The following is a 16,169-nucleotide window of genomic DNA, read 5'->3' as shown; positions in this document are numbered from 1 at the left end:
CAAGCTGTCCTGATGTTAGTCTTTGGTTGATGGTATATATTTTTGAGTACGTTCATGTGCCTTGTTAAAAAGGTATGTACTTTTGGTACCGTATTGAACCTTATGATGCAAGTAGAATAATATTTGGAAAAAGATTTTCCAAATCTTAATATCCAAACGGAAGTGTTTACAATTTTCATTCTATTTAGATAGAGTATCTATTAAAATTTCCAGGACTAAATCACAACGCTGCTTACACTGAACTTTTGGGCTCAGCCCATCTTACCCACGAAGTAAACATAACAGGGCTAAAATTAAACTTACTCTAAACTTTTCCTATTGAACCACTCCATGTTCCAATCTGCCTTACGACTTCATGGAGTAAAATTATGTTTACCTACATGAGAGTTCACTTCACCTGCATCTTTTTCCTATCTATTATCTATATACAATAATATCTGTCGCAAATTTTTTTTTTCCCCCTGGTGCTACGCAGGCTTGGGAACAATGGAAAACTTGGCAAAGGATCGGTGTCTATCTCGACAAGTTTTTGCCACCCAGAGTGAAACCAAAACCGTCATGATTAATGACAGGGATAAAGCAGATGACCATAGCATTCTTACTGAGGTTTTGAATGGCTTGCACTGGCGAACAACAATATCAGAAAATGCTTGTTTCACAGAGGTACACTGAGTCAAGCTCAGTAAATCCGGAAACACATTAATCAAGTCTTGAATGGAGTGGCTATAGGCTTCAGCCATCACATAGGAAGCCTCTGGAAGAAATCTTCCATCAATTAAGCATTCTTCAGAAGAATTGCCCTTGTAGCAGGTGAACCTCGATAGAATCTATCAGCCAAAGAGAGGAACTTGTGAGAATCAGCATCAACTGATGTGATTACATTATGAAGCGCATAACGCCCAAATGTCAGCATTGAGACACCTATGGACGATCACTTACATTTGGTAAATCTCCTATTGGAATAGCATCTTTGTGACAATTTTGAGGTGCATAGACGTAATTGGGTGCACTGGCAAAAGGGTCGCAGATTTCCTGAAATCCTAAGGTATCTTCATTGCCTTCTTGAATTCCAAGAACTGCTTTTAGCTCTGTCAGCTTTGTATTTGCCTGCAGTTCCCACCAAAAAACGACCAAGGATAAGTTATTTGCTAGGAAATTCGAAAGTTCAGAGTTTCCTCTAGCCTCGAGTTTACCTGGGAAATAAAATTATGAACAGTTTTGCCAATTTGTACCAATAAGTTGTTGGAATCAGATGGTGATGCACAGGGATGTATGAACCTAAGGCTACTGTCATCAGGATTTTCCTCAAACTTCACCAAAGCTGAACATGTGTCTCGTGCAAAACTGCATATCCACAAAATTTTGTATTGCCAAGTTAACCTACGTAAAACAAAGTGCATCTGTGCTGTAGATTGCTTTCATGTATGGCCATATCAGAGTATGAGTATCAGAGGAATAAGAAAGATGAAGGGATTGATGCTCACGTCTGGAAGAAATAATCAAAACCTGTCAGAATCCAGCTTAGAGTCGTCAAGATCCAGCAGCAAAATATTATGCTAAAATACATGAGCAAGACCAGTTTGAGATCCAGCAGCCAATTATTTTGCTTAAATACATAAGCAAAGACCAATTGGAGATAAATGTAGCGATCAGGGAGATATGAAAGAAGAAGAAAGATGTTTCAGTTTTGAGCATCCAAAAAGCTCCACTTACACCATAATTCCAGGATACCAATGCAGGATCAGCAAAACTGAGCCAAAGCAGCGACCCATTAGTTAAACTGATTTGGTTTTGTCACACGTTTGTCAGAAACAACAGAATTGAAGTAACAAAAAAATAACCAGTAAATGTAACAAGGGATGCTTCTTTCTTCGTTTATGCATTTCTTCCTATCTATATATAAAGAATAACTTCCTTTAATTTGTATTCTTTCAAATGCCAACCTGAGTGCTTATCTGGGGCTGGTACTAAACCTAAGAAAACCACACAATCGAGCCCCCTCTCCCAAAACCCCAAAGGCTTCTTTCTTTTATTAGCACTTCTTAAAATCAAGTTCACTTGAACCAGCTATAGAATATGATAGGAAGAACGTGGCTACTGTATGTTGTTCAGGTTTCCAATATCAATTGAAAAGGTCATGTTTTAAAATTTATTTGAAAACTTGAAGCACTCGTCTTACGACCATACTGATTTAAGTGTTTGTTAGACATTGCACTATATGCTTGAAATGCATCAATTATATTAGAAAGTCTCACCTAATGCTGCAACCAGCAACATTAAATTGATTGTCACTACTGCAACAGTTGTGGAGTACCTAAAATTAAATTGGAAATAAGGTACAATGAATTCTTTGAAATTAAAGAAAGCTTAAAGTGAACTTTGAAGCAGTGATTAAAAATTTACAGGATCTCAACTGCTTCGTGGCTTGGATGCTTGGTTTTTGCAACGAAATCTTTAATGAGTAGTGATTCCCTTCTTAGCCGATGGGAAGTTACATTCAAAAGATTGCACGTCTGGGGATCATAGGGACGCAACAAGGCCTGCATATCTACCAACGAATTTATAACTCTACGCATGGCTCCGGAAGCATCGCTTGCAGCACCAAAGACTGTATCTACAAGCCTGTTGGCTCTCTTCTGACTGCTCTTACTTGCAGCAAAAACAAAGCTGCTAGCAATTCTTCGATCCAAAAAGAACAAGCATATCAGTTCCTCAGGATGAAATTTCTCATACTTCGGATAAGAACATGTAAACCATTTTGATTTGAGATTTTTTATATAAATAAGATGAAACAACAGAAACTAAGCGAGACAGGCACTCACATGGCAAGCAAAGTGAATAGAACAACCAGCGAGAACGTTGCAATGTAGAAAGAATGTGGATAATTCACAATTCGAAAACAGCTACCGAACAAGTTCTTCAGGATCAAGTAACTCCCAAATCCCAAGCCAAACAAGAACCATATGCCGGCGACCGCATAACCGTGGATTCCTGTAAATGCTGCAGACTGGAAACATTGGAGGCGGGGAAACATCAGTACAAAGCATTTTCCTGGGGGATGGTACACCTCTGATTATCTGTACCCGGAAATGGGAAAAAGTACGTATTAATCGATCAAACTTACAGCCCAGTAGTGTCGGTTTCTGATATCATAAACTCCATTATAAGGTTTGAAATGGCGCAGGGGATCAGGTCTTTTCAAGCTCTGTTCCGGAACGGGGGAGGCAAACACTAGGCAATTGTAAGTGAATGTAGAAGAAATTAAAAAGAAAAGTAAAGGAGTAACAATCCGGTTTGATTTAGGCATTACACTACTATGTGACTTCGGCTTCTGTTGCGGGAAGTATGTATTTTTTGGATGATAAAAACAGCAGGAAAAATCAAGAATTGGTGTATGGAGGGAAAGAAAAAGGAATTGAAAGAGAAAAGAAGACATGGATGGTGGATAATCATGGCTTGACTTAATGATTAAGGTAAGAATAGCTTGTTCCGTGTGATCTGCGAACCTTTTGGTTGTTATTCTCTTTTGGTCTTCTCTCTGTTTTAGAAACCAGAACTGGTTTGCTGCAGTGGCGAAGTTTATGGCTGTCCTTCCAAACTCACGCCAAGGACTAGACGACTTTTTGGTACATCCCCACTTCTTTTTCTAGTATCTACGTGATTGCGTACCGTAGTCTGTACTCTGTAGCTAACATTTTAGGGTAAAAAAAAAAAAAAAAAAGAGCTAGCAGTTCCGTTCCTAAATCCTGAACTCCTAATACGGGTTCATAAACTTTCTAATTTTGCACAAGAAAAACGGGAGGAAAATTTAGGTTGTGTTTGGATTGCATTTTCCGTGATTTTTCATGAAAAAATTACTGTAGCGATTTGATGTACGTGAGGAAAAAAGATAATAGGGAAATGTGATCACAGAAAACGACGTAATTTTTCGACTGAAACCGGCAATTCAAACAAGGCTTTAGATTTTGTTTGATAATTCAATTCAACACATAAATTTAATGGATTCAAATCTTAACATATTTATACGCGTTTGATAATAAAAAATTAAACATTTAAACTAATTAAGTGGTACTAAATTTTCTAAACAAAACTTTCTCCAAAAAATAAGTGATATACTATTCACTTATCACTGAATGTGATATATACTCAAATGTATTAAATTTAATACTTAACAATTTAATAATTTAATAATTTCAAATAATCAGATTTTAATTTCAAACTTCAATATTATCAAACGCAGCCTTAGCTTAAGGGTGGGGGTAAAGGTGGGAACCAACTTCTCAATAATAACTTTTGCAGCATAAATGTTTCTCTCTCCCTCTCTCTGTTTTTTTTTTTTTTGGTCCTATTGAGGGCCTAAGTCCCTAAACTAATTACATAGAATAAATTTAGGGTCAGTGACCCCTCTCGTGTCTGGCATGGAAGTTTCTTTAAAGAGAGATGCCAAATCAAATGTTCTCTCTTTGTGATGGATGGTGTACTAGCATTGGTTAAAACGTACTTGAACTATGTGGGGTTTCTATCCCACATCGCTTGGGGGTTTGGGTGTTGGGTTTATAAGTCTCCTCAGTACCCTCACTAGTTACCATGGCTTTTGAGGTGTACTGTGGACTTAGGTTTGTAAAGTCAATAGTCAGGTTTCTTGAAGTTGACAAAAAAAAAAACTATGTTTTGATTTAATTTTTTTTTTTTTTTACAGGAATAGCGTCTATATATTTGACAAAATTGAAATCTTTCAATACATCTGCCCAATAGTTAGGCCTACTTGGGTGAAGAACTCTTTAACTTGGAAAACCATCAAATCAACTTAATTTACATGTGAAACTTTAGGTTCATATCACTGAATGACACAAACCAAAAGAAACAAATTATTGACATGTTAGATCTTGCCCGCCAGTTTAGCCTTAAGATAAATCCATCCAGAAAAAGGAAGGAAAAAGCTATTCATTGCATTTTGTTTTTTTCTTTGCTTTCTTTTCTCTTTTCTCTTCTTTTTATTTTCTAAAAGCTTCATGGCGACATGTTTCTTTACTTTTTCTCTTTTGTTTCTTATTGCAGGGCCATACATTGCTGACTGGCGCTAATGCAGATCCCTTTTACGTATTGAAGTAATCGAATAAATTTACTAGAAGTTATTTGTTTTCATCAAATGTGATCCCCAAGCCCACTGGTTCTCTCCACTTTCTCTTTATCATCAATCTTCTCTCTACCGTTCTTCTACTTGGGAGGGAGATTTTGATCTTATGTCGAGATTTTCCTTGCTCTTCATCTGTTTTTGCTTTATATTTAATAAAATCTCTTCCAAAATATCCTAATGACAATTTTGTCTCTATCAGTGTTTTTACCAATGAAAATTTTCTTCTCTCCTAAGCTATCTTAGTTGGGGTTTTGTTTAATTTTTGTTATTTTTTTCCGCAAATCTAAGAGTTTTTCAAATCTATCTGATAAATCTAATTTTTTTTTTATCCTTTTGTCAGATCTTAACATCAAATTTGAACTTGAAGCAATTAGATAGTAGATCTAAAGGAATAGACATGCATAGATATTTATGGAGCAACTCATGCAATTCGTCAGATCTTATACTTTTGTAATACAAGGTGTAATATTATATATTTTGTAACCCTATTAAATTTAATGACTGTTCACGTTATATATATTTGTGACATGTTATGTGTATTTCTTGTTAGTAGTGTAGCGATTTTTGTCGTGCAAATCGTATTTGATGATTTTCAACTAGTTTATTAATAATATTGACTTCTTTTCTATCAAAAAAAATTTACTAGAAGATTGTGTGAACTGGATAGTTGCAACAATTTGCCTCCTTAGTATATGCTATCCGAACTTGTGAGTTAATTAAATATTAACTCTTTGTGTTACTGTGTCTCCCATCCAAAGTGGCCCGGTTAGATGCACTTAATAGTTTTTATAATTTGTTCGATCGATACTGTTATCCAAAAAAGAAAAAGATATGATGATATTCGAAATTTAAAAATTTGAGACTTAGGTAATCCAATTCCAGGCTGCGCAGACACGTAAAAATCATTGAACTTTAAAAATTGCAAGGGTTGTGTGCTAATGGGCCTCTTTGTCCGGTTAAATTTGTTGGTCCATCTGTCCTTGGACAAAGGGTTGTATCTGATGAAAGGCAGTACTGTCTTTGACATCCATTACTATTTTACTCGAAAATTGGGCTGGAAGTAAATGTATTCAATGATCTTCTCATAAATTATGGTCGAAAATTAAAGCGTGAGTTTGGGAATGCCATGCCTTTTTTAGGTGATAAAAATATTTTGAAATGTTTGGTGAACGCGATTCCATACATTTAAAACAGTAATTTTTGTTGTTAAAAACGCTTTTAGCAAAAAATTTAAATTTGATACTTTTAAAATAGTTTTTTATGTTTTTAAAATAATTAAACATAAAAATTAATTATTTTATCGTCTATTATTATCTCAATAGAGAGATAAATATATTTAAAATTTAAAATCATACATTATCCAACATAATAAATACTTATCAAAGTTTCTAGTAAGTACTTTTATCCAATCAATACACTTATGCATTTAATAAGTACTCTTATTCAAACTTCTATTAAGTTAAGTTAATTTTTTATAAATCACTGCAACTCTAAACGGGCACTAGCTAAGAAGGCAAAAGGGGAATCGAGAAAGACAAACATACAAGGTTCCTAAACCAAATAATTTTTTTTTAAAAAAAAATCATGTTCCTAACGCATACATAAGAAAAAGGGGGGAAAAAAAGAAAAAAAATAAAAGCACAGTTGACGAATAAACCCAATGGTACCCAATCATAATTGGACATGAGCACACGTGACTTTGTGTCCACGGACCTAGGGCTGCAAACGAGTCGAGCCGAGTCGAGTTTTGAACTAATCGAGCCGAGTCTCGACTAAATTTTACCAAGTTCGAGCTCGACGAGCCGGCAAATTTCGAGCTCGAGCTCGACGAGAATCAAGTCGAGCCGAGCTCGAAAAAAAATAAAAAATAATTATTTTATTTTTAAAAAAATAAATAAAATAATATTTTTTTCTTAATAAATAATAAAATATTAAGGATATATACGTAATTTTACTATAAAAATAAAAAATAAAAAAATAAATATATAATATACGTAATTTTATTATTAAATAAAAATAAAAATAAAAAAAATATATATATACCCAAACTCGCGAGCCGGGCTCGAGCTCGAGTTTGACTCGAACTCGATTAATATCGAGCTCGACTCGAGCTTGACTCGAGACGCTCGCGAGCGGCTCGATTCGTTTGGCGGACGGACCATATTATCTGCAGCGTCAACCTAAGCCCAGACGCCGTCCAACTTCCAGGTCCAACCAATAAGGCAATAACAACACACTTCCGGTGGCCGGCCACCCACGCGCCTGACTCTGCGACTGCCGCTCACTTCATTTTTAAAATTTGACCATCTCATTCTCCCATTGGTCCACGTACCCCATAGGTACCGCGAATTGTAGCCACGCAAGTGGTGTCCTGATTTGCAAATCCGGATTCTCTCAGGGCCTTTTGGCAAAACAAAGACAAATCATTGCCATCGCTTTGTACAGAATAATTAACTCGCAATGTAGAACATAAAACGATAAACAGAGAAGGGAAAGGAGAGAAGTTGAAAGAAGACAGAGGGAGAGAAGATTGTGGTTTGAGATCTCTCTGTCTTCTGTTTGTTAGAGCCTAAAACCGAGATTTTGACAGATCTCTTTCTATCTATTTCTCTTTCCGTCCCTCTCGTTGTCGGGTCTTCGCATCTTCTGCAATATGGGTCTCTGGGAAGCTTTTCTCAATTGGCTCCGAAGGTATGGTCATGGTATCTATTAAAACGCAAGGTTCCAATCTTAGCAATTTTGGACGTTGGCCTATGCTGCTACATAGTTTCTGCGTTCTGGGTCTTTCTGTTTAATTGATTTATGCGTTATTTAAAAAGCTTTTTAAAAGCTTTCCAGGATCTGTTCTTTTTCTTTGATTCTGATATTCAGGCCTGATAGTCTGAATTGTAACTTTGATTGTTCATTTTCTGTATTTTATCCATTTTGTCCATTTCTTCCCCTTGATTGGACTGGGATAAAGGATTAGTTGTAATTGATTTTGTGATCAGTAATGAGGCAATTGAGATATTTATGCCTACAAGGTTGTTTTGATGAGCTATGCTCCCTTTCTGCATTACCTGTATTTCAACTTTTTTGCTGGATAGTGCAGGATTTTTTTTTTGGGGGGGGGGGGGGCTGTGGGGGCAAGGCACATCAAACATATGTCTGCAATTTTGGGCTTTAGTTTTTACCATTGGACATGTTGCAAAAGGGCTAAGTAATTTGCAGAGATCTTAGTAAGATGACATGCATGATTTGGAGGGAAGAGATCAGAGTTCCTTGAGGATGTCAGTGCCGAAAGTTGCAGAAACATGACTTCTAGCACTAGCTAGATAATTGTAGATATAACTAACTCACATACCTTCTCGGTAAAGTGATGCTTATATATGTCGTTTTCATATGGGGTTTGGGAATTTGTCTGCTCATTGTCTGCACATTGTAACATGTATGTGATCCTTGCACGAGCCTATAGTGCTACAAAATGGTGAAAAAGATGAAAGCATGATCGTATCCGTACACACGGATCTGATATTATTAGATTAAGTGTTCGATTCTGGATGCTACTTGCTAATGTGGGTTGGTGATGAAAATGAGAGTTCAACTGTCACGTGGTCTTGTTATTCTGGCTTCCTGGTTAATCATGTTGAACAAGATGGAGCTTTGTCTCATACGAAGTTTTTGATGGCTGAAAAGATGAGGACAGTAATTCCATATCATGGTTTTGTTATCTTGTGCTTAGATGTAGTATAGAACTATAGCTAGTTGAGGACACACAAAAACTTGCTCTTTCTTTGGTGGCAGCAATCAACCTTACAGGTAGTTCATGTCAGTAACAAGTTGACATTTGGCTATCATAAAATCAAGGTTTATTATATGTTTCTATGTCTCTCTGGAGCTTTAGTTCAAGTTCCTCTTCTTCATCCATATGATTTTTGAACATTTTTAAGAGTTGCAATTAACCAAATTGAATGGTTGATGGAAGATTTACATGATCTTTCCATGGATGCAGTCTCTTTTTCAAGCAGGAAATGGAGCTTTCTCTGATAGGGCTTCAAAATGCTGGAAAAACTTCACTTGTAAATGTTATAGCTGTAAGTAGAGAGCATATCTTATTTTCAGATGGGCCATTATGATCTTTCTCAATTTCATTCAAATTTTAGATTTGATTTTTCCCTTTAATATAATCTAATGAACTAAATCCTGTTTCTTTTTTTTATACTCTTAGACTGGTGGATATAGTGAAGACATGATCCCTACGGTGAGTTATCTTTCTAGGGGGATTTATTTTTCATCGAAATTTGAACTACATTCAAACTTCATTTTCAATGTTTTTGCCTCTCTGGGCTGTTGCTGATAACATCATGGAGTTTGATTGATCTCTAGGTTGGATTTAATATGCGGAAGGTCACCAAGGGGAATGTTACAATAAAGTTGTGGGATCTTGGAGGTCAACCTAGATTCCGGAGCATGTGGGAACGATACTGCCGTGCAGTTTCTGCCATTGTGTATGCATCTGCCTCTATTATGTTTACTTAGTTGCATAATATGAAGGTTGCTGATCCCCAATTGGACTTTGAGGACGAATATTGAAATGAAAATACTCATTCTTTATCAGTAGTTTAGTTAGGATCTGGGTTGAACCTTTTCCTAGTCAACTGATGGATTTGGGTTGACACACTTGAGAGTAATAGTATTTAGATTAGATCAACAAAATTTTTAGACTTTGTTGACTTTTGTCTCGACTTTTCCTCCAGGTATGTTGTTGATGCTGCTGATCATGAAAATATCAGCATATCTAGAAGTGAATTGCACGATTTGCTGAGTAAACCATCACTTGGTGGGATACCATTGTTGGTCTTGGGTAACAAGATTGACAAGCCTGGAGCCCTTACAAAGCCTGCTTTGACTGATCAGATGTAAGTGAATCAAATTGTATGCCGCGCCAATGCCCTTTATATTTTGTAGCATATGCTTGCCATCATCAAGATTTTATCTGAGGATTTCATCATCCTGTGCAGGGGTTTAAAATCTATTACTGATCGTGAGGTATGCTGCTTCATGATATCATGCAAAAACTCAACCAACATCGACTCTGTCATTGATTGGCTTGTTAAGCATTCTAAATCAAAGAGCTAAACACGAGACTCTTGTATTCTGAATTATTATATGTGGTCAGAAGTTGTGAGGATAGACCCGGTTTGGGTTGGTTTTTGGTTAGATCTGGTAATTGAAGTTCTCTGTTGATTTTTTCTTGTCCTGCATAACCCAAATGATGTGTATTGCAAAGTAAATAGTTTTGGCAATTGAGTGAATGAGCTGTTACTTGTGGTTTTTGGTGGACATATGTCCATCTCACTATGTTAAGAGCTTGCGTTTCTGTGTCAACATTTGTCCATCTTGCCCTGCATGCAGTTCTCTCCTTTCCTGCCCAGGTGTTGTACCTGACTACCTGTTCTGCTCATGGTTTTCTGAAGAATGTATACATTCTCCATGGGTTTTCCGCCCCGCCCTTCCGTGCTATGGCGATCAAATGCTTGTCCGTGGAATTTATTGTAAAACTAAAGGGTCTGTTTCTATACAATCGTAAAGTTATTTTTTTTATTTTTAATTTTTGAGCAGGCAAAAAATGGGTGGGAAAGAAACATTAATAATGTTATAACCTTATAGGAGCAGGAAAATGATTCTATTGATTCTTCCCCCGGATTTTGAGAGAGAGCATGACTGGGAAGGGAAGGGAAGGATTTTATTTGTTCTTGTGTAAACTCAAAAGGATTCATTTTTTCTTTTTCCTTTTTAGTTTGTGCTTGTGTGTTCGTGTCTTTTCGTTTGTTACGCATGGCACACCCCTTTGCTGCTCCTACCATCCGTCAACTCATCCGATCCGACTCTTGAGAATTCTGAAGTTCAGCAGATGGGTTGGGCTCCGCATAAGACGCACAGGGTGGCTTTTTATCCTCCTAGTAATAGTATCTTACAAATAAAATAAAATAAAATAAAAACTCTTTGAAATTGTTGAGAAAACAAAACAAAGACAAAAATAGTTGAACTGCTAAAATGAAATGAGGACGATTTATGTGATCATGTGATGCAACACCTTCACAAAGAGATTTTTTGTAATTATTTAGCTTCGTAGTTCGAAAAAAATACGTGCAGTTTTACTCGTGTCAAAACTCAGGGGAGTCATCTGTAATTTAACCAAAATATACGGATTTAGGGCTTTCGGGTCGGGTGGCAGCTTTCGGTTTCTCGGATATTTTCCCTGCATTCTTCCCCCCCATATCTTCTATCTGCAAATTCGCTTCACTCATCAACTTCGACCCCCGTCCCAGTAATGGAAGCCTCAACAGGGCCTCCCCCTCTCCCAGCTCCTCCACCCCAACAAAAAACAGAAAAGATTAGGCAAAAGCTCCTGCAAGAAGGTGTTGCCCCAACTCCCAAAATCATCCACACAATCCGCAAGAAGGAGCTCCAGAAACTCAACCGACGCCTGGCCAAACAAGCTGCCAAACAGCCCCTACCCGTCCTAACAGATTCCCAGCAACAACTTCTTGCTGAAGAATCCCATTTCAAGACTATAAAATCTGAATACAAGAACTTCAGAAATGCAATTAGTGGTGCAAAAAAGATGGTGGGTCGGCCATGGGAGAGACTGGAGAGGCTTAAATTGAGAGAGCTTGCGAGTGAGAATAAAGAATATGGCGGAGACAAGTTGAAGACTGAGCACCTGATCGAACTCAGCGACATTATGGAGAGTGAAAAGGAGAAATTTCACTGGCTTTTAGATGATGATATCGAAGTGGAAAAAGATTGGCTCGATAAAGAAAGGAGTACGTGGGTCCCACCCAAGCATTGCCGGAGTGAAGCTGAAACAATTGATATTTTTCTGGAGAGGTAGGCAATCTTTTACTATTCAAAAAGTCTCTGCTTTTCATCTATTATGTGTTTAGCTTGAAGTTTCGATGATGGTGCCTGCCTGTTCTTTGATTTAAAGATTGGATGGTTCGGAGCCGCGTGTGAAGGACTGGAAATTCTCGAAGATAATGAAGCTGTCTGGATTGCAGTTCACGGAAAAGCAGATGCTGAAGGTAGTGGAGGGGCTGGGTGAGAGAGGCAAGTGGAGGCACGCATTGTCTGTTGTGGAGTGGGTTTACAGTTCTAGGGAGCATAGACACTTTAGGAGCAGGTAAGGTTTCTGCTTTGTTTTGCTCTGCGTTTGGCTATATTTTAGCCATACTAAAATTTTTTGTATACGAATAGTTTTGGCAAGTTTTTAATTGTGTATGCCGCTGATACTTTATTTAAGTGTTGATCCTTTTTGGCTGAAGGAAGAAATTTACATTTGATTTTCTTGTTTTTGAAGGTTTGTATATACAAAGTTGTTAGCTATTCTTGGGAAGGCCAGGAGACCTCATGAAGTTCTTCGAATATTCAATTTCATGCGAGTAATGATATTTGTTTTCTAATTCGTGTGATTTGAATTTTGATAATGTACTCTTTTGCAATCTAGTTGGATAGAATCTAACTTCATTTCTACCAAAGAAGTAAAAAGTAACTTCATTTTGTGTTTAGGGGGATGGACATATATATCCTGACATGCCTGCCTACCATAGTGTTGCTGTTGCACTGGGCCAAGCTGGCCTTTTGAAGGAACTGCTGAAAGTAATTGAATGCATGAAGGAAAAACCGAAGATAATTAAAAATAGGAAGTCTAGGAATTGGAATCCTGAGCTTCAACCGGATGTCATCATATTCAATGCCGTAAGGGAGAAACTAGATTTATGACAGATATGTAATAATCCAACAATGTACTTCATTGAGCATTTTCCCCATTTCACCAGGTTCTGAATGCATGTGTTCCATCCCATCAGTGGAAGGGAGTATCTTGGGTGTTTCAGCAGTTGAGAAAGAGTGGTCTTAGACCTAATGGAGCAACTTATGGGCTCTCCATGGAGGTAATCTTATTTTTCTTTTTCTTTTTCGATTTATCATGGTAAAACAAAAGATAAGTGTGTAATTATGGTACAATATTGATTTTCATCTTAATAAAGATTGACTAAATCTTTCCATGCGGTTAAGTTATGATGTCAGTAATTGACTGGTAAACTCAAATTCATGTCTTTATCAACTAGTCCTTTGCAAGTATTTTAATAGTGTTTCTCTTGTTTGCTGTTTGCTCTTTTTCTTACTGGTGTTGAATAGGGGATGTTTCTCTTCGAAGAGATTGTTCAAAGCAATTCCACTTAAGTCGTTGCCCTCAGCATCTAAGTTCAATCATGTGCATCTAGAAAGAGTAGGGTGACATCTTTCTTGTAGAAACTTTGTGTTATTTGTAGTTTCCATACTATTTGGCTTCTATTAACCCATACTCTGCTTATATGCCATTACTGAATTTTCTGGATTGTACCTATGCATCTGCATCTATGTACTAAGTTATGATCATTTAGTACCCTTCCTCGCAAAGCAATGATATTTGGACAAAATTTTGTTTTACTTGACTGATTTTGTTTGTCCTCAAGTTATACTTGTATTCAAGCCTTACAGGACGTGCTTCTTAAAAGGTAATGCTGCAATCTGGAAAGTATGATCTTGTCTACGAATTCTTTGGGAAAATGAAGAGAAGTGGAGAAGATCTGAAAGCCCTTACTTACAAAGGTACTATGGTGTAGCCCTAGCTGTTCACATTGTCTGCTGTGGTGTTTAACTGTTATGTTATCTGCTACTTTTAGTTCTTGTGAAAGCCTTCTGGGCAGAAGGCAAAGTCAGTGAAGCTATCCAGGCAGTCAGAGAGATGGAAGACAGGGGAATTATTGGGACGGCCTGTGTGTATTATGAGCTTGCTCGTTGCCTTTGCTTCCATGGCAGGTGTCAAGAAGCTATAATGGAGGTTGGTTTTACTGTAATTAAGATTTTTGCTATGGTCCACTAATTAGGGGTGCAATTTGACAATATGTTTGTTGACTACCTGAGATTGCTGTCTGGAAGTTCAAGCTAGATGTTGTAGTAGGAGGAAGTGGAAGTGGGATTTTACCTGTTACAAGGGTCCTTTGAATTTTGATTTTGACAGGAGGACAGCTTCCATAATAACCTTTTAAAGTCTTGTGACTAATAGATGTAAAGTCCCATCTTAGCTTATCTTGATGGTTGATCAGTGAAATTTGTTTGTTTATGTTGCATCAGGTTGAGAAACTAAAGAATGTTCATCGGACTAGACCCGTGGAGGTTACCTTTACCGGCATGATTTTGGCTGCCATGGATGGTGGGAATTTAAATGGTTGTTTAGCTATCTTTGAACATTGTAAAAGATGCTGTAGCCCTGACATTGGAGTCATTAATGCTATGTTGAAAGTATATGGGCTAAATGATATGTTTCTTGAAGCTAGAGAACTATTTGAAGAAATTAGGAGAGATTATCCGGGTTCTGGGATTTTTCAGAATTGTTGGGCATCTTCTCTTAGCCCTGATATTTACACATTCAGCTTAATGCTAGAGGTATCTGCGAGTGCAATGCAGTGGGAGTACTTTGAGTATGTATACAAAGAAATGACCCTTGGTGGACATAAGCTTCATCAAAATAAACATGCATCCATGCTAGTGGAAGCATCCAGAGCTGGAAAGGTAAACTATGGAGGTGTCACCTTTTGTATTGACAATTCTCCTTTGAATGTCATCATTGGTACTAGGAGTTCAAAATTTGCCTTTGGACCAAATATATTTAGTTTGTTGGTTCGGTATTATATTTTCATAATGTTAATAACCAATGTGGTTTCTCCAGGTGACTCTAAATTCTTTAGCCATTTTATATGATACATTTAGTTCTGCATGATTAGAAGGATGTGAAGTTTAGTTGGTCACTACAAATGCTTTCTGCGATAAATTTGCTGTTATAAACGTATTGAATGACCCCAAGATGACAATTACAAGATGAGCTCATTCCTGTTAGAACTAAGTTTGATATTTGGTTGTTAAGCTTTCTATGCTCTTTTGTCGGATGCAGTGGCACTTACTGGAGCATGCATTTAACACAGTTTTGGAGGATGGTGAAGTACCGCATCCTACATTCTTTACTGAAATGGTATGCCAAGCTGTTATCCAACATGATCATGAAAGAGCTGCCACACTAGTTAACACAATGGCTCATGCTCCATTTCGAGTTAGTGAAAAACAATGGATTGAGTTGTTTGAAGAAAATGAAGACCGAATTAGCAGGGCTAGTTTGAGGGAGTTATCAGATGCTTTGTGTAGTCATCATCTAGCAAACGAGGCCACAGTTCTTAACTTTACTCGAGCATTGCAGTTCCTCTGTGGTCCTTCAAGCTTGAGTAGCTCATTGGATTTAATATCTTCTGGCAACAATTTGACGGGTTTATTACCTCCAGATGGTTGTGATCAGTTATCTGACGGCACTGGAAGTATAAATCCCAATATAGCTGGTGTGAATCCACCCAAGAGTCTCCAAGTTAACAGAAATGACAGAAGCAGTTTCGATGGGTTGTCCAGTTACAATAACGGAGGGAATGGGAGTGCTAGTCCACACATAATGCTTGAGCATTCTGGCAATCCTTTTGCGTCTACAGATTTTGGTCTTACTTACTGGGAGAGCAACTCAAGTGACATCAAATGCAACGATCTAGGGGCCTGTGATGATGATGACCTGGAATTTGAGGTGTCAGCCAGTGGACATAGCGATTCCCGTGGATCCAATGTACCTTCAGCCGATGAGATTCTGAAAAGCTGGAAGGAAATGAGACAAACTGATGGCAACTTCTTTTCCCTCCCAGTTGTCCAGAACCAAATTGAGATGCATTAAGCTATAGAGCTTCTTCTGAAGAACTTCTTGGCAGTTGAGTCGGGCATTGGTATACATACATTCATTTAAATTAGGTGTACTTGAGTCAAAGCATCATGTGTATCTGGTGTTATGTTCTATTTTGTTTTTCCATGATACACTTTGGGTGGCAAGATTTTCAATGATATACTTGCAATTCCCACAAATTACTTGTGCATAATGAAGTCCCTTGTTATATTTTCAATGATATACTTGTTAGTCCCA

At 37.4% G+C, this 16,169-nt stretch overlaps 3 protein-coding genes across 6 annotated transcripts; 2 read left to right on the top strand and 1 right to left on the bottom strand.

Moving 5' to 3' along the window:
• Positions 1-106: 106 nt before the first annotated feature.
• Positions 107-3,546, bottom strand: LOC113778156. 4 transcript variants are annotated; one of them, XM_027323449.1, is made up of 9 exons: positions 3,125-3,546; positions 2,823-3,007; positions 2,404-2,679; positions 2,256-2,314; positions 1,714-1,750; positions 1,485-1,556; positions 1,194-1,380; positions 940-1,107; positions 107-827 (listed from the first exon to the last, which is right to left on the bottom strand). In XM_027323449.1, exons 1-9 carry the CDS (start codon positions 3,434-3,436, stop codon positions 468-470), a joined length of 1,656 nt encoding a protein of 551 aa, XP_027179250.1. In that variant the 5' UTR covers positions 3,437-3,546; the 3' UTR covers positions 107-467. The 4 variants fall into 4 exon arrangements, with proteins under 4 accessions (XP_027179250.1, XP_027179251.1, XP_027179253.1 ...); XM_027323450.1 differs by having other exon boundaries at positions 1,194-1,344; XM_027323452.1 differs by lacking the exon at positions 1,714-1,750 and having other exon boundaries at positions 1,485-1,506.
• A 4,046-nt stretch (positions 3,547-7,592) lies between these two features.
• Positions 7,593-10,504, top strand: LOC113778776 (ADP-ribosylation factor-like protein 8a). Its single transcript, XM_027324270.1, has 6 exons — positions 7,593-7,828; positions 9,129-9,210; positions 9,345-9,377; positions 9,503-9,624; positions 9,874-10,035; positions 10,138-10,504. Exons 1-6 carry the CDS (start codon positions 7,791-7,793, stop codon positions 10,253-10,255), a joined length of 555 nt encoding a protein of 184 aa, XP_027180071.1. The 5' UTR covers positions 7,593-7,790; the 3' UTR covers positions 10,256-10,504.
• A 926-nt stretch (positions 10,505-11,430) lies between these two features.
• Positions 11,431-16,145, top strand: LOC113778775 (pentatricopeptide repeat-containing protein At5g67570, chloroplastic). The gene is made up of 9 exons (XM_027324269.1): positions 11,431-12,010; positions 12,111-12,302; positions 12,480-12,561; positions 12,689-12,877; positions 12,958-13,071; positions 13,678-13,771; positions 13,846-14,003; positions 14,297-14,734; positions 15,114-16,145. Exons 1-9 carry the CDS (start codon positions 11,451-11,453, stop codon positions 15,924-15,926), a joined length of 2,640 nt encoding a protein of 879 aa, XP_027180070.1. The 5' UTR covers positions 11,431-11,450; the 3' UTR covers positions 15,927-16,145.
• The last annotated feature ends 24 nt before the right edge of the window (positions 16,146-16,169 follow it).

This window comes from Coffea eugenioides, chromosome 7 (genome assembly GCF_003713205.1).
Source record: "Coffea eugenioides isolate CCC68of chromosome 7, Ceug_1.0, whole genome shotgun sequence".
NCBI lineage: Eukaryota > Viridiplantae > Streptophyta > Magnoliopsida > Gentianales > Rubiaceae > Coffea > Coffea eugenioides.
Note: the sequence above shows the minus strand (reverse complement) of the source record. Positions and strands in the feature narration are given on the sequence as shown.

What these genes read in the sequence shown, in the direction of transcription:
- LOC113778156 (XM_027323449.1), bottom strand. Translation starts at nt 3,436, where the DNA reads ATGTCTTCTTTTCTCTTTCAATTCCTTTTTCTTTCCCTCCATACACCA. An exon ending in CACGAAGCAGTTGAGATCCT is followed by an intron (nt 2,315 to 2,403) that starts GTAAATTTTTAA and finishes ATTTAATTTTAG; the next exon opens with GTACTCCACAACTGTTGCAG. An exon ending in TTCATAATTTTATTTCCCAG is followed by an intron (nt 1,108 to 1,193) that starts GTAAACTCGAGG and finishes TGGGAACTGCAG; the next exon opens with GCAAATACAAAGCTGACAGA.
- LOC113778776 (XM_027324270.1), top strand. Translation starts at nt 7,791, where the DNA reads ATGGGTCTCTGGGAAGCTTTTCTCAATTGGCTCCGAAG. An exon ending in CACTTGTAAATGTTATAGCT is followed by an intron (nt 9,211 to 9,344) that starts GTAAGTAGAGAG and finishes TTATACTCTTAG; the next exon opens with ACTGGTGGATATAGTGAAGA. An exon ending in CCTGCTTTGACTGATCAGAT is followed by an intron (nt 10,036 to 10,137) that starts GTAAGTGAATCA and finishes CATCCTGTGCAG; the next exon opens with GGGTTTAAAATCTATTACTG.
- LOC113778775 (XM_027324269.1), top strand. Translation starts at nt 11,451, where the DNA reads ATGGAAGCCTCAACAGGGCCTCCCCCTCTCCCAGCTCCTCCACCCCAA. An exon ending in ATGTCATCATATTCAATGCC is followed by an intron (nt 12,878 to 12,957) that starts GTAAGGGAGAAA and finishes CCATTTCACCAG; the next exon opens with GTTCTGAATGCATGTGTTCC. An exon ending in GTCAAGAAGCTATAATGGAG is followed by an intron (nt 14,004 to 14,296) that starts GTTGGTTTTACT and finishes ATGTTGCATCAG; the next exon opens with GTTGAGAAACTAAAGAATGT.